Raw genomic sequence first — 23,965 nt, forward strand, 5'->3', positions numbered from 1 at the left:
GCGTTTGTCACAACTTCTATATAAGTAAGCAAGTTGAGGGAGGGAAGATTAATTCCTACTAACCATACATTGGCTTTTTCATGTTTTAATAGGAATATCAGAGGAGAAAAGGTAATTAAAGTGTTTTATTTCAGCACAGGTTTTCTGAAGATTTTATTTTTATTGCATTAAATGGATAAAATTTTAATAAAATAAAATAAAAAAGCTAGGCCCTGAGGAAGGGCTAGATATTTAGGAGTCGGAGCAGTTGACTCAAAGTTTAAGAAAAAAAAGCAGTAGACTTTAGGAGCTCACACTGTTTGGTTTATCAAAGGGAAAATCCAAAAGCAAATATACTTCCATATCATAATTGAGTCATGAGAAACTAATAAAGGCTAAGCGATTCCTTATCTAATTTATTATTAGTTTTCCTCTTAGGGTACAGAGTTTATCAGCATTGGTAGAGCTTACCTTGGAGAACTAAAGGATTCTCTAAGGTCTATTTGCAAATAAGTTACATTTCTCAGGCCTTAAATTTTACTACATCTAGGGCTTCAATAACTTAAGTCATTTTGGTGCCTCTGAAAGCTTTACTGAATATTTGAAAATATTGATCTGATTGTCTCACAAGAGCACTTCAGTGATTTGTAACAAGCATGTGGAAAAGTGGAGTGTAAAAATAATTAATGCTATTCATTTAAATACACAGTGTGGGAAATTTAAATGTGTGGAAACTGAATACCACGTGGATATAGCCTGAAGCCAGAGGAGCTGAGAAATACTGTTAGTTTTCCTGAGGAGTTTGTAGACACCTTGGTAAGATGTAGTTTGGTTGACCCTTTGGTAGATCCACTGGTAGAAGCTCACATTAGAAAAACTTTTGAAGATCAGACTCATAGGATGGGTCTGTCATTCCATTTCAGCCCTCTGTAAAAACAAGTGGGATTTCTTGGTAGCTGCTGTAGATGCACAAGCCAAAGTGTAGAAGAGTTTCAAACTATTTGAGGAAAGCTTAGGTCAGGTAAATGTAGACACAGTCATAGGAGTTTTTAAATTCAGTAGCATAGCACAGACTAGTGCAACATCATGCTTGCTCCTGTCTGGGTCAGTGCCCTCTCTTTTGATGCATTTCAATATGGAACAATGTCACAGAAAGATGTTTGTAAAATATTTGCTAGTCATTGCTCCCTTTTAGAACAGGAAAATTATATCCCTACTGTTGTCCTGGGTTGAGTTGGATTTGAAACTAATGAAATTATCAGCAGCAACATTCTTGAACTTTTGGGAAAGGTTCAGCCACCATAGTGTCAGGCACAGAGCAAACACATAGATGGCATGGTTTTAAGTTTTATCAGTTTAGTAGGGCTAATCTTATAAATAAGGCTTCAGGTTGTCTAAAGACAGATTCAGCAAGTGAAGAAGGAATGAAATATAAAGACTCTCAAGCCTCAGATTTTGTAAAAGCAATGTCATTCACTAATTCATTAAAGACAAACAATGAGAGATTTCATTCAGAATAATTATTTTCAGTGGGATTGTGATATAAAGTAGCCACAGAGACAACCAGAGAGAAAGAGTACATTAGTTTTTTAGTATTGTGCTTTCAACAGAATTACTGTTAATTTCTCCATCACATTAAGAGTTGGTTATTGCTACAAATAGTCTAAATGATCTGCTGGTTTCTTCTACAGCTTATTTGAAGATGGGAGATTTCTACTACTATGGCTACCAGAACCAGTCTAAAGACCTTGAGCTCTCCATGCGGATGTACGCCCAGGCTGCCTTGGAGGGTGATTCACAGGTGGGTCTGCAGTCATGGCAAAACAGCGGAGTGTAGAACAATTGGAGAATTTAGCTGTGACTGGTTCTTCTGCTTGGCCTCATCTGCACCAAAGAAACCTGCTAGAATAAGTTACAATTATTTCAAAATACCTTGTGAGTCAGTAGTTGCTGTTTCATAATAGAAGATAAACTTAGCACAGATTAATGGTCTTAGAATTAGGCTGCTTTGTAAGCTAAAGGTAAATGGCCTAATTTGGTGCTACCTTACCTTGACACAATTGACTTAGTTGTGACCTCAGTATTTTTGCTATTCCAAGAGGAAGAATTAATAGACTGCTGGGTTGTATTCCAGTCCTATCCTCTGCCATTTTATGATAAAAGAAAGAAGTCTGGACCATTACCCGTGGTATGTTATACCAAGTGAATCCCAGGGTGAATTTTGTTCACTAATGAAGGTTTCTTCTTAAAATGCTTTATAATTAAAGAATACACCATGTCACATTACCAAAGGCATGCAGTGTTTCACCACTGAGTTTCCTGTTCTCAGGCCCTCCTGAAGTGTCCTGGGTGCAATATTCTGTTCTCCCTGTCCATATAGCAATATCCCCAGATGGTGTCTTGTATGTGAACTTATCAAAGCAGCATGGGTGGGTTTTGTTTTGAGGTTATTGGGACAAAACATTACTGCTAAACTAGCAAAGGAAAGAAGAAATGCATTAATAGTTACTTTAAAGTATGAAATTCAAAGTGATGGGGAATCCTGTAAAATGTCTCATGTGTGTTCATCTTCATGACTCTGAAAGAGACACAGTGTTGCCTAAGACTTGGCCAAGTAAGCAAAACCGTAAGATTAAGGACTTAAATTCTCTGGAGGAAATTTCTGCTCTCAATTTCACTATTCAGATTCTGTTGATCTGTGGAGCTATGTGAAGGGGAATTGAACAGTAACAGAATAGAAATCCATTTCTGCTTTCACTCTGTATTTCCCTAGGAGAAAAAATTGCAGTTTGACATGGTGACTGGGCTTAAAGAGCAACTAAAAATAAGAAAGAAACCATCTGAAAAAAGATACGAGCTAAGAAAACAATGTTACAACATCTGAATGCTTCTTTTGCATTTTCAGCATTTACCTGAGTATATGATTAGGAGAAAAGGCTCTCATAATTATTCAGTGACTATCACATTATGCATAAACAAATTTAGGGAAGACAGTTATAATTATTTAGATACTTGGTGCTTAAATACAGATATGAAAATTTAATGTTTAAAAAGTGTGCATTTTTTTCCTGTTAGGGTTTCTTCAATTTGGCCCTTGTCATGGAAGAGGGCAACTCCATACCTTCGTACATTCTGGATCACTTGGAAATTGATCAAGCGTTGCATTCTAGTAACACATCACTTCTTCAAGAACTATATTACAGGTGAGTCTTTTTTGCCCTTAATCAGTATCTTCCGGTTTTCCACATGAGTCTGGAGGACAGCAACTCCTGTAATTACTAACTTTGTTCACTTTTGTGATTTAAGGCAGGTTAAAGTCAACATACTTGAAATTCTTAAATTCCCTAAATATATTTCAGTTTATGCCTGTTAAAGAGACCTGATTATATGTAGTTACCTGAAATAGCAGGGACTGGATTCAATAATCCAGGAGGCCTTTTCCAGTTCAATATATTTAAGTTCCTAAGTTAGGCATTGGTGATTTGTATGCAGTTCAATATTTCAATTCTAAATGTAGCATAATTTAATACATAATTTTAAAATGTGTAACTGGGATAATAACAGTCCTCCCTATTGATCCTGCAAATATGTCCAGGCTGGCACAGATATTGTGGCACAGAATATTAGGTATCTGAGAATTTTACAGGTCTGCTGCCTGAATGACCTGTGCCAGCACTATTCATGGACAAACCACCTAGTGTCCTCTGGTTCCAGTACAGAACATGGATTTCCTTTACCCAGGTAAAGCAACAGGTATTGGAAGGCACAGTGGGGATGTGAAGCTTACAGACTATTTGGTGAATTTGTGGAATTGCCTTTCAAATATTTGAAGAAGCAGGAGCTAATGGTCAATACATGTGGCTGTGAATGATGAGTGTGTGGTTTATCATCTGTTTTGCTACTGAGTGAACCCAGAAAGGTGGAGATGACACCAACGTTGAAACTTCATTTGTCTCTTCACCAACAATCTGCTGAAATTGTTCTTCATTGCAGTTAGACTGAACTTGTACCCTAAATTACTTCCAATGCACATGAAACTGCTAGTCAGACACATAGGGGTTCTGGACCATCTGGAATTATAAGCTTGAGTCTGAATTCTACCTTCACTTGGGCTGAATCCACCTGCTTTGCTGTGTGTGTAATTCCAGAGTTAATCATGCTGAAGGGTTTTCCTGTCATCATACAATTTTGTCCAAAATAGCACATACTTTTATATATTTATATATATGTGTGTATATATATACATATACACAGTCTACGACTTTATAACTAAATTATATGTATATTTGTAACAAAATTTATGTAGAAAAGGTATATATCTATAAATATACGTCATCACTCCCTCCTTAGCTTTGTAGAAAAGAATCAATTGAAGTTTAAAATAGATGGCTGTGATTTAGCTGTCTAAACTCCCCTAGTAGAGGGGAGTAGTATTTGATAGAACTAAGAAAGCTGCTCAGCTCACCCTGCAGGAGGATAGGTACCTTGTGCTAGTCAGCTAAAACACTCTTCAAGCTCTAACTTCATTCTATTATATATATATATGTCTCTAAAGGAGTTTTGGCACCAGTATTCTGTGTAGGCAACTAAATTTTGTACATCTAATTTTAAATCAAGTCCTTCTGCTGTTGACTCACATTAGTTAGAGCTTGAATTGTGACTGCTTTGAAAGTGTAGCCTGGATGCTTAGACCCATTGTAGACTAGTAAGAAAATACAAAGACACACTTCTAGGGTAAGGTATTCTGTGCCTAATAAGTTTAAGCTGGTATTTTTCTGAACTTTTACTTCACCATCTTTGAGATAGTGATAATGATATTAGTTTGTTTTCCTGGATTACTGGTTCTGCGAACCCATTTGAGATTCCCAGATGATTGATGCCACAAAATTGTGGAAGAGGACTAATTAGTTGTTTTTATCTTCTTGTTGTAGGTGCTGGAATAATAGTAACCAAGAATCAATTAGTCCATGTTCATTAGCATTGCTTTATTTTTACATGAGAGTTCTCTGGAACAATGTTTTACACTCTACTCTGGTATGTATTGCTCCTTTATTACATGCACAATTCATTTGGAACTCCAGATTATCTTTGCACTGCTCTAACTATGTTTTTAAATTATTGTCACAGATCTACTTCATGGGAACCTTTCTTTTATCAATTCTAGTTGCATTTGCAGTGCAGTCTTTTCAGTCTTTTTCTGGTAAGTATGTGTCATAGTAAAACTGAAGAAAGAGGAGTGATCTTTTTAGGTCAGTAAAACCTTCAAAAATGAAAGCAGAATTCTAGATTTGATAGAAGTACCTCTGAGCAGTAGCTTCTTTAACACATGAGTCATTTTTTTGATCATTAAAAAGGAGTACATGACGCAAAGCATAACTGTTAACCTTGGTTTCTGAAGAGCTTCTCTTGGTAAAGGATATTCTTAATAAAAATCTTGATTGCATGTGATTATTCCCCATCTCTCAACATGCAGTACTGTTACAGTAATTATATGACTTTGATTCCCATATAGTCTCTGCAATATGTAGTCAGAGCATGTTTCCTGTTTCATAGGATTGGATCTCTTCAGATGCAAGGTGGGAGAAAAAGTGAGGTTCCAAGAGCTGGTACATTGGAGTAACTTAGTAAGAGTCAGTTCAGACTCTTAACACCAGTAACAGAAACAGCAAATGCATTCAGTCAGGAATTACAGAACCTGTCGTAATAATTCTGATATCCTGCTTTCTTTTCTTACTAGCTATTAATTTATGTAACTTGGGAATTATGCAACAAATTTATAAAGTATATAGTTATAGATATTCTTCTTTCAGTATTTCCAAAGCTTTGAATATTATCTTTATGTGTAATTTTACATCCACATAATACTTAAATATTGATTAATAGACTTCCTAGACACAGTGGGGTTTTCTTAAATAATTTCTTTTGACATGCTTCTGAAGCTTGTAATTCTCGTGGAGGAAGATCAGAACCATTGTCACATGCTGTCCCTTCTTCCTTAGGGAATGACAGTGAGGATGCTACCAGAGCAGTACAGCAAGATGAACCTACTTTTTCAAATGATTTGTCACAGCAGGAGTCAAACACTCAGAGTCCTCTTGTCACCAGCTGAAGTGTAGTTTTCATTAGGTTGATGTCCATTGGGAAGACGGGATATGAACAACTGCAAATCTAAGAACTGGCAACCAACCCTGTACATGGCATTAATAATGCAGTCCAACAGCTGAAGTTGTAGGGAAGTTCATTGATCTGACTTCTCCAATATAGAGGAAAACCATCCCTATAATTTATTTAACTCCAAAGAGATGATGCAGATTATCTCAGTATACCCAACACACAATCATACTTTATGTCATGAAAGGACCTGGAAGGAAACCTGCAAAGTCTTTGCCTAATTGAAAAATAAGCAAACATCCCACAGGTTTTAATGATGCATTTGAGCTTATTTATTGGTGAAATTAGCAAAGTTTTCCAAGTCTGAATCATGGAAATTACATAAAAACAAAACCCAGTCACTAATACTTTCCAAGTTCCATGGAAACCAGTCAGGACTTCAGTACATGCAATGGTAACAATGAGTTTTTTGACATTTTATATTCCATGCTGATTTTTCAATGTGAAAGGTGTTTTGTTTTGAAAGAAAACACACCAGGAATATTTGCAATATGGTCATAACATATTAGTTATGATTTCTAAGTTTTAGTCAAAGTTCTACAAGCATCCACATTTCCTGGTGGACACAACAAAATGTTTCTCTTCCTGCCAAGAGCCACTGATTAGAGAAAGGAGCTCCCCATTGAATAAATAAAAGAATATTTAAGTGTGATCAGGTGACACAAAGTGAACAAAAAAATATTTTTGTATTCTTCTGTAGATAACACTAGCAAGGATTTATTTCATGTTCTATAGTGATTCTAAAAGACATATTTAAATGAGAGTTAATTTGATAAATGTTGGATGGGACATGGATAACATGTATGGAGTGCAAATACCTTCTATCTGATTTAAAGCTGTCTGTAAAGTGTCTGTAGGAAGGGTCTAACCTTTACAGCAGGTGTGCAGTCACCTCTGCAAAATGATGTAGATCACAGACTATAAATTGCATCAATCTATGCATTATTGAGGGTTAAATCCACTTGCCTTGCACTACATTATTTACTCTTGTAAATAAAAATATTTTTTTAATTCAGCCTGTATGTGGAGGAATTTCTTTTAAGGCACCTCTTGGATGAAATGCTATCTTTCTGTTGCAATCACTCAAGATCATTATTTACATGTCTGTTTTCTTAACTTCAAATGAGACAATCAGCTTTCACTTTCTTTGAGGAATACAGTTTTCTCATAGAGCAAACCTAGAATATTTTGTTTTGTTTTTCAAAGCCAAAGAGCAAGGCATAGGAGGTTTCAGTAAGAAAGGAATGATTTAACAGGAAAAAAAGCTCTGACCTTAAAGAGAGATTTTTATATTTATGTATAAAGGTCTATACATCTAGATCATCATTCACTTCCAGAAAAGTGAAAACTCAGAAGTGTTGAGAGAAGAGTTGATGCTTTGAGGCAGCAGCTCCCTTGATAAGTCATGGGATAAAAATGAAGATGTTGAAGCTCCTCCCCCTCTGCTGAGAAAGGAAATTGTGTGTCACATTACTGAGTTTCTTATTTATTTGATCAAGAACTGTGCAAAGAATACTTTTTGTTCTTAGTACAGTTGTAGATACATGTTTTGTTCTTTCTATATATAGGTAGGTATTTTAACATGTTAGAGAGGACCTTGACTTTTACATAGTAAACTGTTGAACTCACTGGGGTTAGATTATGCATATTTGATATCCATTGCAAGTGGTCCCAGGTCCCTGTTATTTCTGAGTCTGTTTTGAGTTGCAAAAACTTGTGCAGCTAAATTTGATTGTATCAAATTCCTTAGCACAAAGGTATGAGTATTTGAAGAGCCCTCTCAACTATTTTTGTCATCTCATAAAAGAAGACTGTGCATCTGTATTAAAACTGGAGTAGGTTTAGATGGTAAACCCAGAAGCATTGCAGGAAGTCAAGTGTAGCCTTTGAAGACAAGCAGATAAATGTCACAACATGGGCACAGTGTTAGGTTAGCTACCAAATGGCACGCACAGTTAGATGTTCACAAAATTCTGTTTGGGTGTGCATAAGACAAATCCTGCTTATACTTAGCTACACATTAAAGGTGTATTTTGCTACAAATGTCACATGTAGCAAAACTGAAGCTCCTGGTGAAATACTAATCCCATGGGAGTTTGTCAGTGGTGGTGTGATTGCAGCCCATGTGTTGCAATCTGAGAGATCTCCAAGCAGCAGTGGTTTAGATTGTGTAAATACATGTCAGAGTTAAGTGTTAGCACTCCAGCTCACTCTATTTTCCTCGCCAAAGCCCATGTTCTGAACTCTAGTAATTAACTAATTTGAAGAGTTCTGCCAGAAACGCAATTCAACATCTATATTTTAGAAGGCAATTGCTGAAGCTGCAATACATTTCATGATGCCAGCAGTTAATAGTTCCATCTTTGTTTATTGTTACCTATTACAACAAAAGTTTTACTAAAGTATTTTAAGATAAGCAGCTCTTCACAATAAACTGGCAATCCTGAAGGTTAGAATAATATTAGTTACATTATTGTCCTTCATGTCTCATAAGATCCTTCTTATAAGATCCTGTTGGCTGTTGACAACCTAGAGAATTAACCAATTCCCAGTGAGAAGAATGGTTATTTATGCAAAGCAGCTACATAGTTCTACTACATCCACAAGGAAAGCAGGGAGAGAAGGGAAAAAGAGTTGCTGCATCAAGAATTATTTTTCATAAATTGAAACACGATCAGTGAACTTTATCGTTTCTGCAGCCCATGTTGGGTGTTCAGGGTGGGAATAAGGAAATAATAAATCACAGCTGTACAGCTGAACTGCTGTATATAGTCTGTTTATACACATTTGATACAAGTCCAGCCATCTGAACAACGCAGGTCATGCATAAGGCAGTGTAATGATGACCATTTTTCTTTCTCCCTTTTTTCTGCTCAGAATCATCTCTAGCAAATAAATTACGGACAAAAAAGAATTTCAGAAGGGCTATTTACAAAATAGGTGCCAAGTTAGCTAAAATGAATACAGTTTACACCAAGTAAATGGATTTGTGTGTTACAGAAAGTAAAAGGGGAGAGACATCGCTATGTGCAATGTATCAAACACTGTGGGAAGAAGGGAGAATCAGATAGGTGGAGATAAGCTACAACAAAGAAGTCGATGTTCAGCAGTTCTGAGTAGTTACCAACTACAACTTTATGAAGGAAACAATTCAGACCAGTTATGAAAGATTTGCATCTATGCTGAAAAGTTTGTTGAGCTCTGAATCGCACAGTAGGGTAGTAGCAGGACAGCAGCAAATGTAGAGGGCATCCATATGGGGATGACTGACCACTGGCTGCATGGTGTTGCTTCCCAGAACATACAGTGAAGAGCTTTGCATCCCAATAAATAAGCATGAGCCCAGATTTAAAGTTCTATATTAATACCTTGCAATATCAGTGTTACTTAGTGATAGAGGGGACACTTGTGAATTAATCCTGTTATACTGATTACATGTTATAAACATACCCCTTGCTGGTATTTTTGTATTGCCATATGCTACTGGAAGAGCATAGATGATGTTTAAAAACCACATGTGAAACATGGATTATCTGCAAAGAGAATTGATTTATAGCAGATTCTTCTCTGTGTAAGCTGCCCCCATTGACTAATGAACATTTAACAGTGACATTTAACACTGGCTGTTGACCCTTATCCTGAGTGAAGGATACAATGAAGCACAAAGGCATGAAACAAGTTGAATAAGCCTTGGCAGAGGAATTCCATCCATACACTCATACACTCTCTCCTTCCTCACATAAATGTGTGAACTCTATTAAAAGACTGGGATGTAGGAAGAGAATAAAAATAAAAGGCTGGATTTTTTTAAGAAAAAGCCCAAGGGGAAGAAAAATGAAAGAATGTCAAAGGGAATCTGTGCATGGAGCAATTTCTTATGCTGTCTTCTAAGACGTAGGTGACAGGAACAATTACTGAAGAATCAACAGAAAATTAAAAAAAAAAAAAACCTGCAGCATCTGGAATATAGGTGTGTTGGAAATGCATCACAGCGTCATTATTTATCTAAATACCTAATTCCTATGCCAGGAGACTTCATTATAGTTGCAATAAGGAAAGTAACACTGAGTATCTAGCTAATTAGAAAATCAGACCATATAAGGAGAAATGAGTAACCCAAATGGAAAGGAAAGGATACTTGCATTATTGCAGTATATATTTATGTAACAGTTACAGTAAGCAAGAAAAAAACCCAAAACCCACAACCAAGCATAAACCAAATCACCTGCAGCAGATCTGCAGATTGCCAGAATGATCAACAGATCATTCTGAGGCACTGATGTTCCAAACTGAAATTGCACCAACAGTGCTGAGTTCCTGTTGACTTAAGGGACTTGGGTTATTTGACATGTGCTATCAGATACCCATCCACCTTTGGGCATCTAAATAACCCCTTAAAAGAAAACTGGCTGCAACAGCTTTGTTTATAACTGTTCAGGGATCTTTCTGTTAACGTATTCCTTGACCTTGCTTCCCTTCCCAGTTTGCATTTTCTGATTTCTGTTGTTTCTTTTGTTTGTCCATACTGACCTCTCCTTAATCACTCGTGAACTGTCTAGATAGCTCCTAGTGCTTAGCATTGCTATTTGCTCTTATCGGTTATGCCAGGTGAGCAGGAAAAAGCACAAGTCCATTAGCAAACCTAGCACCCTTTTTTGATAGTCTGCCAAGGCAGGAACTGAGATACCTGCTTGGCATTATCTATCTGTCTATTACAGCACGTGCTGAGAAATGGATTTACGCAGCAAGTAATAGTGCAAGTTATAAGCAAATCTCCCTGGATAGACTTGTAATGATAAACTAACCAAGGCATGTCTGGTTGTGATGAGTTAAACTTTTCCTGTGAGCCCATTTACCTCATCTGTTGCTTCTTGGACCAGTCTTGGTCCATAAAGTGACCAAATGGTGCCCAGCCATTGTCTAGGAGGATTATTCTCAAATGAGCTTGAGCTAGGTCAAGCAGCACACCTCCAAATAGCTGAGATAATCACAACCCAGTGTCCAAGCATATCCTCCAGACCTTGCTCAGTTTAGTTGTGCAGATGAATCAAGACTGTTTCCCTCTCTTACAGGCCATGAGGCTCCATTCCACCCCCAAGCAATGACTGAGATTAGTCCTTCCAATTTCACCTGCCTGTTTATCAGTGTGAGCCTTCCAGCAGCCCCAGCATGGTCAGAGCTGTTTTGAAGACTTGCTTTCTTGAGAGAAGTGTGCTCAGCCTGTGTTTGTAGAACACAGGACAGGCTTTCCAAAAAACACCAGTACTGACTAACTGGAATGAGAAATTAGTGTCTCCACTCATGTTTCATGAGGACCAAATTGTAGTTTTCCCCTTCTGCTCTGCAGAGATAGTAGTGGCAATAACACTGTCCCTGCCTCCTTGTCCCATATCAGCTCTGTCTTCTGTCCTGCCTAGGTGACGAGTTTTAGAGGCTCCTATCTCTCATCAGTCCTGCATTGCTCTTCCAAGCCAGCTCCAGTTGCACATGGATAGCCTTTCCAATTTAATTTTTGAGTTAAACACAGTACACTAGTCCCAGAAAACAAGGTAACCTTTGCAGTTCAGTTGTCTACAACACCAGTAGAGGAAACCCAGATACACCTACTCTAATGTAGAAAACTCTAGGCTAGTTCATTAAACAAATATTAGAAGTCGCAGAGGATCAGGCAGCCTGATCAGGACGAGGAAGTGGGTGAGGCCTTCTACTGGCAGCTGTAAGTAGTCTCAAAAATCACAGGCACTAGCTCCTGTGAGTGAGTTTAACTCCACTGACATCAGCTGCAGAAGCAACAGAGCAAAGCACAAACAGTCCATCCAGGAGTTTCCTGGAAAGCACTGATAACAGCTTCCTGACACAGGTAGTGGAGCTCCCACAAGGAATAATGTGCTTCTCAACCTCATGCTAACAGGGAAGGCCTCCAAGGTTGGAGATGTGAAGGCTGGGGGCAGCCTTGGCTGCAGTGACCATGAGCATTGGAGTTCAGTACAGGCAAGGAGGAAACAGGGCAGGAAGCAAGATTGCAACTCTTGGCTTCAGGAGAGCTAACTTTAGCCTCTTCAGGGATGTTCTTGGAAGAATCCCATGGAAACAGGCACTGTAGGAATAAGGGGTTCAAGAGAAATGGTTGATAGCCAAGGATCACTTCCTCCAGTTTCAAGAACAGTGCCTCTCAATGAGCAAGAAGTCAGGCAAATGTGTGAAGGGACCTGTGTGGATGTTTAAAGAACTCCTGTCCTTACTCAAGTGTAAGCAGGAAACACACTCAAGTTGGAAGCAGGGTTGGGCCACTCTGAATGAATATAGGGATATTTTCAGAGTGCATAGGACTGAGACCAAGAAGGTCAAGGCCCATCTGATATTAAATCAGGCCTAGGATGTCAAGGACAAGAAAAGCTTCTTCAAATACATCAATAATGAAAGGAAAGCAAAGGATAATGTGGGCCTGTCACTAAATGGAGGGGCACTCTGGTAAGGGAGGATGCAGAGAAGGCAGAGTCACCAAACAGCATGTTTGCATCAGCCTTCAATGACAAGACTAGCCCTCAGGAATCTCTGACCCAGGAGACCAAGGTAAGGGAATGATGGAAAGAACACTTTCCTTTGGTCAAAGAGAATTAGGTTAGAGAACACCTAGGTAAACTTGACATCCACAAGTCCATGGGCCTTGACAGAATGCATCCACGAGTGCTGGGAGAGCTGGCAGACGCCATAGCAAGGCCTCCTGTGATCATCTTTGAAAGGCCATGGAGATCAGGAGAGGTGTCTGAGGACTGCAAGAGAGCAAATGTCACCCCAGTCTTCAAATGTGGCAAGGAAGACCCAGGGAACTTCCAGCCAGTTAGCTTCTCACCTCAATCCCTGGAGAAATGATGGAGCACCTCATTCTGGAGGCCATCTCTATCCACATGGACGACACAAAGGTGATCAGGAATAGTCAGCATGGACTCACTAAAGATAAATCATGCTTGGCTAACCTGCTTGCATCCTATGATGAAGCAACTACCCAGATGGATGAGAGGAAAGCAATGGATGATTTCTGCCTCAACTTCAGCAAGGCTTTTGATGCTGTCTCTCACCTCAACAGGATGGAGAAATGAGCAGAGAAGAACCATCTAAAATTCAACAAAGACAAATACAGCGTCCTGCACCCCAGGCACCAGCACAGGCTGGGGGCTGACCTGCTGCAAAGCATCTCCGTAGAGAAGGACCTGGTGCCTGGTGCACACCAAGTGTCCATGAGCCAGCAGTGCCCTTGTGGCCAGGAGGGCCAGTGGTATCCTGGGGTGCCTTAGGAAGAACATTGACAGCAGGCTGAGGGAGGTGATCCTGACCCTCTGCTCAGCCCTTGTGAAACTCATCTGGAGTTCTGTGTCCAGTTCTGGGCTCCTCAGTACAAGAGAGACACGGAGCTCCTGGAGCAGGTCCAGAGGAGGGTGACAAAGATGCTGAAGGGACTGGAGCATCTCTGTTAAGAGGACAGGCTGAGGGAGCTGGGCCTGTTCAGCCTCAAGAAGAGATGACTGGGAGGGGAGCTCATCAATGTCTATCACTATCTGCAGGGAGAGTGGCAGGAGGATGGAGCCAGACTCTGCTCAGTGGAGCCAAGCAACAGGACAAGAGGCAGTGGACAGAAACTTATGCCCAGGAAGTTCCACCTGAACATGAGGAAAAACTCTACTGTGTGAGTGACAGAACACTGGAACAGGTTGCCCAGAGAGGTCTTGGAGTCTCTGTCACTGGAAATGTTCAAGAAGTGTCTAGATGCAGTCCTGTGCCACGTGCTCTAGGGTAATCCTGCCTGAGCAGGGAGGTTGGACCAGATAACCAACCAACTCTGGTCTCTTCCAACTTTGCCCATTCTGTGATTGGATATTTTTCCTCTAGATCTTTTTAAATCTTTACTGCTCAGCTGTGTCTGACCTCAATAAATAAGTTTTTATAATATCACCAGCAGCCTTCAGAAGCACTAGTAGGCCAGTATTTAAGAGTTGATTTTTTGACCTGAAAAGCTGCCATAGATTAGAGACATGAATCCAAATATTCCAAGGCTTGGAGTAATTGCCATATTCTTCAGATAACCAATTTAAATTAAGAGGATTAAAAGTGGTTATCTACACTGATTGAAAGCATGTCCTTACAGAGGCCAAAACCCACCAGAGGAGTGACAGCCATGCAGAGATAACCACGGCAAGTGCACATGTGAGCCCTTGGTGCCAGGAGCCAGAGGCTGTCAGGCAGCAGCGTTGCTGCCCAGCCTGTTTTTCAGTATCTCCTAGGGCAAATTCTTCTATCCTGTGTGACACCGCATTAGTGTGCTCTGCAAACATACCCTCTGTGCCTTTACAGTGTTAAAAGGATATAAAAAGCTTCATTTTCATATCTCAAAAATCCGGTGCCAGTGCACAGGATGTCCTTGGCACTTGGATACTATCAGCCTCGCAGAGGGATCATGCATGACAGTTGGTTACACTCTGTTGCTGATAACACAGATAGAAACCACCTTGTTCAGCATTTCAATTAAAAAAATACCTATGCACCATTCCAAGAAAGCTTTGCTATCCCACATGATAATTCTGTTTGAAAGAAAGAACTAAACTATCTTGCAAACCCCTGCCTGTCTACCTTGTGCCCCCATGCCATTATTCCAGGAATACTTAGATTCTTTTGTGATGCAGTAAATTTTTATGGCCATAAGTCTGCCTATAAAAACCATAACATTTGAATTCCCCAGGCACCCACCTACCCCACCACCACTTGCAGATGAAAGCAGAAATTCAGATATCTACCCTGTGCTTTGTGTACCTGCCTCGTGTAATTTCACAACTATTTGAAGGAGTGATGATCTGGGTTTAATAAAGACCCCTTCTGCAAATATATAAGATACCTGCAATTGATTCTTTCACTTACTCCAATTAAAGTATTTCCTTTGAAACATTTAAATGGTTACACTAGTGTTAACAAATACATGCCTAGGAGCAAGAAGTTCAAGATGCAATTTTTGAAGATACACAATATTAATGCTACTCCACTAAAGAATGATTGATCTAAACTATCTTAGATATTCATCTCACTCTTGATCTCCTTGACACATGGCATGGTTTAACCTCAGCAGGTGAGTAAGCTACTCATTCACATGCACCCCTCCAGGATGGGAGGAGGAAATTGGAAGAATAAAAGTGAGGATATTTATGTAGTGAGATAAAGACAGTTGAACAGGTAAAGCAAAAGCCCTGCATGCAGGCAAAGCAAAACAAGGAATGCTTTCAATGCTCCCACGGGCGGGGAGGTGCTCAGACACCCCCAGGACAACAGAGCTCCATTGCACATAACAGTAACTCGGAAAGACAAACAGCATCACTCCAAATGTCTCCCTTTCCTTCTTTCCCCAGCTCTATGTGCTCAGTATGATGGACACTCCCTTGGGTTAGTTGGGGTCAGCTGTCCCAGCTGTGTCGCCTCTCAACTCATTGTGCACTCCCAGGTTCCTCACTGGTGGGATGGGGTGAGGGGCAGAAAAGGCTTTTACACCATGTAAGCACTGCTTGGCAATAATGCAAACATTTTCATATTGTCAACACTGTTTTCTGCAAAAATCCAAAACATGACCCCATACTAGCTACTATAAAGAAAATTACCTCAGCCAAAACCATCACAACAAACAAAACCAGAGTTTTGTACTTTAAATTGAGGGTAGCTGTAAAAGAAAGCAATTTTTGTTTGACTGTGAATAATAAATAAATGAAAGCAATGGAAAAACAAAAGGGAAAAGGACCCACAAAAATCCCAAACCCCACAGTCACTGGAGTCCTGAGAGTATTCTGGAGCCTTTTACAGTAGCCATTACTCCTCTATACATAAAGAGAAGAGCAGTTCTCTTGGTCTTGATTGCATTTCTCCAATAATTACAGTGACTTTATTTATAACAGCAAAGAAGAGACAAGAATATTCTCCTGGAAAAAAAAGACAAAGTAGTCCAAGAGAGATTCATCCTTGTATGGACTATCCCAGATGCTATCAGAAAGTTGATCTCTACTCTTCAGTGAGGAGATAACAGTCCCCTTTCAGCCAAGAGTAATGGGTGAAGCCCAGACTCTAGCAGTTCTTGAAGCCAGCTTGAGTTCACAAGCCATGTTAGATTGCTGATGTTGAGCAGCAATCTCAGACTTTCATAACTGGTCCAGGACATGGCTGGACTGGGGCCTGCTGCTTGTACCCTGTAAATTTTCCATATTTTTGCCATAGTTTTTTTGCCACCAGCCCCACCATATATCTCAACCACTGAAGGCTGCTAGTCCACCCCAATATACATTTATTGGCACAGGTAGCATGAATTCATGAAGTGCATAATCTACATCACAATACAAATTTATTTTACCTCCATTTGATTCATAGAATCATTCACTCAGCATCCTTCCTTCATGACCTCTGTTTGCTAGAAGCACACATAACAGTATCCTCAGGATTTGTATGCCACCAAAAATGAAAAGTGAAGAATTAGATTGTTCCTTTGACTTCAGATGAAATATTGTACAAAACCAGCAGGGCAGTTTCTGATAGAAATGGGATATTTTTGCAGAAAGACTAGACTTTTCTCTCCTACAGACTTAATAAATAATCAACTAGTATTTTCCCATCACACCCACCACACAGCCAACAGAGCAAGTTTTGACTGCATTTAAAACCTCCACACAAGTTAACTCATGAATGGGGAAGAGAAAGGAAAGAATAACACTACTGCAATAAAAATCAACAAAAAGATCCTCAGTGAGTACATCCTTCACAACATTGCTGACATGTCCAAGAAAAAATGTCCTTCCTCCACATCTCCTCTGGTTCAAGAAAGTACTCTGAATAGAAACCTTTTTCCTTCCTATTATAATATTGTGGATTCAACCAAGTAACAGGTGCCAAATTATAAAAAAACCTGAACACTTACCTGCTCATTAAACAGCCACAGTTTTTGACTATGTGTCTCCAGGAACAACCCTGCCCACCATAAGCAAAACTTCAGGCACACAAATACAAAGCTGTTTCTGATGCATGCCAGCAAGCCTAAATCTGACTGCCCCTAGCAAGAGTTGTTTCTCTTCAGTCAGTTTTCAGCTGTTTTCAATCCCTTTATTTTGCTTTTAAGCCTCCCCAGCTGTGCCCCAGGAACCTTGATTTAGCTATTTCAGATACTTTATCTTTGTAGAGCAATTTTTCTCATCCTTTCTGAGCTGAAAAGCTGCTTTAAACTTTTAGTGCATAAAAAGTTTCCCAGCCCATCTTGAATGGCATTTGTTTGTAATCCAATAGATATAAAGTAACATTTTGGGGACTACTTCATTATTTTTCATTTCCACTTAATTTTCTTATTTCCATGCATGGAAATACATGTGATTATTAAAAAATAAACAACAATTTTGACTGCTTGTGATATCTTACCCAGCACCAGTTATCCTACTAGTCATTTACAGGCCTAAGACTAAGAACTGCTCATCATACAGCATGCACATTCAGGCATAGGCAGGCTTTGAAAATTGTGTCCTACAGAGGCTGAGGTCAATGCCTCCTCCTGAGGTGAGCAAGGCACCTGGCCCAGGTGATGAAATTTTAAATTCCTCTGGGATTTGCAACTAGGAGAATTGCCAGGATGTGTCAACAGATGGTGCTGGAATGGCCCTTTATACTGGTCACATGTGAAATCCATTCTCAGCTCTGTGATATTCTCCATTAACCAGAGTTTGCTTCGTTGAAAATGCTGTATGTATGCTACAGGAATTCTGCCATCCAGTCTCCCTTGTTGTTTTTAAAAGGTTGCTAAGTCTTTTAAATGCTAAATTTGATGTGAAAGCAATAAGTGTTCACCATCTAGTGAGGAACAGAGTATTTTGTATAACTCATGTATTTGGCATTTTGGCTTAGAACCATGACTGAAAAATAGAGGGAGGAGACCCCACTGATCTCTGTGTACATTCTGCCCTGTGTCTGAGCCAGCCCCGAGCCCTGGTGTCCAAATCCCAAGAGCCAGAGTATCCTGAAGACCCAAGAGCTCCACCACGTTGATGGGGTGAGTATGGGGACAACCCCAGAAAAGCAGACCTGGCTACTGTATCCTGCTGCATCTTTCGAGTCTTCACTGCCCTACAAACACCCTAATGCACCCAGGGGTTTTGTTTTGTCTTTGTGGATGCTCTGGCTGAGTGGTCCTTCTAGCTCCTACCAGCTTGAGCCCCAAAACACCTTCCATGATGACATCTATAGTGTCTCTGTGGAAACATTTTCATTGACCAAAAATCTCGTTAGTTACTCTTGCTCAAAAGTTACTCAATGAGGTGTCCTGAAACTGGGTTTTAATTAAAAGTGACAAAGGCTGAGTAAATATAGCTTCAAACATTCCTGCCAGTATGTGACAAGCCTTCCCTGGCAAGGTACTGCTGCACATGGTGTAAGAAAGACCAAAACCTTTACACTAAGCTGTGGCTCAATGTAATTTATTCAAATCACCTGTTACATGTGGTCAAGATGCCTTAAAAGCTTTACAAGTTGCCTCTCAGGTATTATCCCTCTGAGTCACATCCAAGAGGGGCAGCTGAATATGACTTAGTAAGAAGTTAGTTTTACTAATAGACAAAGAGTCCTTGTGGTCCTCTCAGGCAATATTCGTATCCATCACAGGACAGTTCATTGCAACAGTAGAAGACCACTTAATCAGAATCTCCAAATTCACCAAGAACCAGACCTGTCATTCTCCTGAAGGGACTAATGACGACCTTGAATGATCCACAAATTAATCTCTTGAACTCTTTTTCAGTTACTGGTTTCAACAGTGTTGCTTTCCTAGCTGTAATATCTCAGTTTTATAGCCACTGGTTATAGTCTGGTTACTTTCCCTTATGGGTCATTCTTCCAGCTGCAGACATCTGTCCTAAGTGTACCCACCTGAAGCTATTGCACACAACACTCCATGGCTGTGCATACCCGAGGTGAAGTGGCCTGGCTGCTGTCCTGCAGAGGGAGGGAGGTCTCCTCCATCCCTCCCCTGGCAGTGTCCAAGAAGAACCCCCTGGGATGGGGTGCCCCTGAACACTGAGCTGCTTTCTCACAGTACCTCAGTGAATTCTTTGAGCCCATCTTATTTCTGGCTTTGTTGAGATTGTGAATCCATGGCTGACTGGGAAGGGTGGACTGGAGCTGCTCCATCACACCCATAACCATGTGGTTCTTAGAGAAGGACTGCCAGCTCCATGCATCTGGGCTTAGAATGCCTTGCTTGGCTCACCTGCCATTTTGTTTTACTCCAAGGGGAGTAAAACTCATTCCTTTCCCTGTGTTACAAGGTAGTGTTGAAATTGCTGCTGATGAATGCAAAGTGCTCTCTGCCTGCTGCCATGTACATGCAGTCATTTAACCATCAGGTCCAGCCAGCCACTCAGCCCTAGTATCAATTCCACCTCATCCCACCCCTGGAATTCCTCGCCTGTTTTGGAGCTCTGTTCCTCCAGCCCCACTCCTGCTCTGTCTGTGATTCTTCAGTCCTCAGCAACCCAAGCTTGCAATGTGATGGAGGGAGGAGACAAAACAAATCATTCCCTGCCACCCCTTTTCCCAAGCTGGGGATTCCTTGGTTTAGCAGCGTTGCTATGTTTGAGGGAAAGGAAGAAGAGCTGTCACAGGCACAAAGGACTGAAGGCAGAGATGGGATCCCACCTGAGACACCATGAGCTGCTTGGGATTTCTTGTTTTCCCTGCCCATGGACAGAGGTGTCAGCTCTGAGGGCAGTGAGGACATGCCCAACCTGGCTAAAGGCAGCAACCAGGCTAAGTAGATTTCCCCAGGATGTACAACTGCTTTCCACTTCCAGCATACCAGCCTGTGATTTGAGCCATCATGCTGTAATTTTCTTCAGAAACACTCCTTGTGTCACACCTGTCCTCAAACACGAGTCAAAGGATGCTCTGTCCCTTGCAGGTGGGAGCAGCCATATGCATCCCACTCTGCTGGGGAGTGTTTGAAACTGTTCTAGCACAGTCTCTGAGGAAGACAGGGAAATTGCACTGATAAGTATCGTTAAGAATATCTTTTCAGGTGGTATAACAGCAGGAAGCAAGAAACAAGAGTCAATATAATTTGTTTGTACTATGCAGCAACACCAGAGCCAGCCTTCAAGCTGGCAACCATTTGAGATCGAGTGCCTGAGGCCATTGCATTAGTCAGTTAAAATAGGGCTTAATTTTCTCCTCACTCACATGAGCACCATTTTTCCTAATGTCAATTATGGCCATGTATTGCCTCACCAAGGGCAGCATTTGATCCACAAATTGTTGGCATGTCCTATAATTTATGCATTTTGCATTGTGTAAAAAACCCCAGTCTATCAGCTGTGGTGTTGGTTGCAAAATATCTGCTCCTGTAATTACCCTGATTGTTTATGTCATGGTAATGTGTCCTTAGACGTTGAGCCATGTAAAAAGATTGATACACCAAAAGTGTAAATGGCAATTAGGGAATTTCATCAGGTGCTGAGTAAGATACAATGCTTGTGACAGTTTAATTCTAGCCTTTGCTCTGCTTCTCTTGATATCTTCTTGAAACACTCAGTTGTTAGGGGAAACTGCTTAGGGACAACTCCATTCAATCAGTGTGATTACTATCCAACATGCAAAGTGAATACTCAGTTCTCTCATATGGATCATGTGTTTTCTTTGTAGTAGAATTGTCATAAAGGGAGTAAGATCTAAAATATCGTGATATCTAAAATATCATGTAAGAATATCATGAGAGGATTTACACATCCAGTGTCATGCCTCTGGCATGTGGCAACACCAGGAGTGGCCATTAGATAGTGAAAAATTCTGAATGCAGATAAAGCACCTGCATGGAAGCACAGCCCATTGAAATGATGCAACAGAAGCACGGCCTGGCATTCCCTGGTACTTGTATGGTATCCGTGCTTATGCAGGTCTTGAAACAGTGGATTTTTGCTTCACACTGCTCACTATTTATTTTTAAAAGACCTGATTAGATGTTGTGCCATTGGTTGTGTGTTGGTTCAGCTGCTGCCAGTGGTAGCACACCAGCCTGCACCCCCAAATAATTTGCTGTAAATCAGAGAACAACCTTTTTCAATGGCTCAGTGAGTGGCTGTCCAAAGGGCCTGGCTGGGTGCCCACCACCACGTGGTGAGATGAAGGAAGAGATGATGGAGCATTCAAGCAGCATTTCAGACTAATCAGAACACTGTACCGTGGTACATCTGGTGCAGTTCAATGCAGAGTTTGAAACTCGGGGAAGCAAATGTGGCTCTTCAGCAGAGACTAAAAAAGCACAGGAGCACCAAAAGGAGCTGTGGACAACATGGATAAGTTGCAAGCAGAGGGGAAGAGGACAGAGAACAGGGAATGAGTTGAAGCATTGTTTGCACATTTTGAAAGCTTCTGATGAGTGCAGAGCTCCATGACTTAACTGATATTGGTTAAATAGTGATAGGTATTGCTGAACTTTGTCCCAGGCATTTGGAAACAGAAAGGTGGGTGGCACAACATGTGCCTGTGTCCTGGGTGTGCTTTGATTCCCAACAGACAGTGAGTCATGGAAGATGATAAATTACAGTATTTTTGCATGGGTGTAAGAAGCTCTAAGTTTTAAACCTAAAGTTTAAACCTAAGTTTAAAACCCATGGGCCTAGGGTGTTTACTGCACTTTCAGAAGCCAGTTTACACTTTAGTGCATAAATATTGGTGTCATAAGAAATACTTCTGCTATCTTCATTTCAATAAAACATGGTGTAATTGGGAATGAGAGGTACTTTTGGGGCTGATTCCTCAGCTACTATTGAGCTCATAATTAGAAAGTTTAATAACCTTTTCAATACTCTTTAACACATTTAAAGAGCACTCTTTATTTCTCTCTGTCTGGCTAATTTTAAGCTCCATAGGTCATGTGTGATTAAAAAAAAAGAGTAAGATGGATATTTTTGCAGTTAGAATCCAGACATCACTCAGGTCACGGGGTATAAGGAGCTTTGTGGAGACACTCTTGTTTGCCAGAGAATGCAGGAAGAATCTGAGCCTGGTACAGCGACACAGATAATTTGGGGTGACTCGTCATGCATCCTGTTGCCACAATAGCATTGGCTTTGCTCCTACATGCTTGCCTTCACTAAGGACAGTCTGTAGCACTCTGCCAGAGAATGTCTTGACCCACACAGCTGCACTGAGCAATTCTTTTTATTTTTCTCCATATGAAAATCTCTCATTCATATGAAAATATTGGACACACAGGTGCTGTTCTTTAGTGCTCAGTGCTAAAAAACCCTTCTCATTTCTTGCACATTGCATCAGCTCAGGCTAGAACTTGTCTGAATACTTATTTTTCTGTAAAATTCCATGATAAATATATAAATAGATATTATGAAAAGAATTTTTTTAAACTTCTCTTTATTTTTAAATTCAATGCATGATGACAGACAAGATGAACATTCATGACAAAATATAAGGACATAAACTGTCCTTGAAACAAGTTAAAAGATAAAGTGTTTAAGAGTTTAAAAAAGTATTTTAGAAACATTGTGTTTTCAAAATTTCTCATTACAGAAAATTCAAATCTTTTAGAAACATAGTGTTTAATATCCTTGTGCATTAAGCCATAATATGAAAGTCTACCATTGTTTTTTGTCTTTAAGAAATCTGTCTCTGCATTACTAACAATCCTTAAGTAACCTATTGATGGAGCCAACAGTCTCCATAATACACAGTATACACAGTTACAAACAATTGAAAAGTTATATTACAAAATATACAGTAGTTCCTTTTTACATTTTTATAGATAAACATTGCATAGTTTTCAAATATGTAATATATAACACAATCACGAGCCTTTTTCTCTATAAGTTATGAAAAATTCTGTACACTCAAGCAATTATAAATAAAGCGTAAATATATTTTAGTAAGAGTGTGGGGGTGAGTGTACCAGGACATATCATGCTGTATTAAACAGAAATATTTGTTGGAATCTGTTTAACACAACGGCATGGTATGACCTGGAGCAAGGAGAGGAGATCACAGGGGAGATGTTACAAAGAGGAACCATAAAGTACTGATATGCCTGACAATTATTACCCTGATTCATTTGTAAGAATTGCTTTCCCACAGTTATTATCACTGTTCTTGAAGGCTTTCCTTCAAGAAGCAAAATAAGGTGCGTGTTGTTTAAGAAATGAGTAATAGTAGACTAAAATGTTTCCTCTTTCAATGGGTGGTCAATGGAAACGTAAGATAACTTGAAAACAATTCTGGATATTTTTCTCATATTTTCCCAAAGAAGCAGGGCGTGGGAAATGCACATTGGGATTTAAAGAAACAGATTCAAAAAGTATCCAGAATTGTAAGAATAAAATGAAGAAGAATTACTGAAAATATAAAAAAAATTCACTTTAAAAATGAGATGCTGACAAAATTATGTTTCAACCATATGAAGCATAAGGAAAATGTATTGGAGCATGTATTGAACAAAGGAAAATAACTTTTAAAAGAATATTTGACATAATTCTGCTGTTTGGTACTACACTCCAAAAGAGTAGAACTATACCAAAATTAGATGTTTTTGGAATTTCACTCTGATTCTAAGTATTTTGTCACTGGCTCACAATTACAGAACCAGTTAGAATTTCAGTTTGAATGCAATTTGCAAACACATAGTTTGCCAGTTTTAATGTTAGTTTAAAAAAGTAAATGAAAACAATTTTCACTTCTAAAATGTATGTATTTACTTGATTGCTGAATTTAACCTACTGAATTCCAAGTTCTGCAGAAAACAACTATTCAGAAG

General features: G+C 39.7%; 1 protein-coding gene across 1 annotated transcript in view; it reads left to right on the top strand.

The window, feature by feature from the left end:
- The window catches only part of SEL1L3 (SEL1L family member 3), a 33,804-nt gene extending 26,639 nt beyond the window's left edge, over window positions 1-7,165 (top strand). The window contains exons 20-24 of the mRNA XM_053975584.1: window positions 1,671-1,780; window positions 3,055-3,182; window positions 4,911-5,013; window positions 5,107-5,179; window positions 5,979-7,165. Coding sequence (XP_053831559.1) covers window positions 1,671-1,780; window positions 3,055-3,182; window positions 4,911-5,013; window positions 5,107-5,179; window positions 5,979-6,088 — 524 coding nt within the window. The 3' untranslated portion in view covers window positions 6,089-7,165. The remainder of the gene's footprint in view (window positions 1-1,670; window positions 1,781-3,054; window positions 3,183-4,910; window positions 5,014-5,106; window positions 5,180-5,978) is intronic.
- The last annotated feature ends 16,800 nt before the right edge of the window (window positions 7,166-23,965 follow it).

Source organism: Vidua macroura, chromosome 4 (genome assembly GCF_024509145.1).
Source record: "Vidua macroura isolate BioBank_ID:100142 chromosome 4, ASM2450914v1, whole genome shotgun sequence".
Taxonomy (NCBI): domain Eukaryota; kingdom Metazoa; phylum Chordata; class Aves; order Passeriformes; family Viduidae; genus Vidua; species Vidua macroura.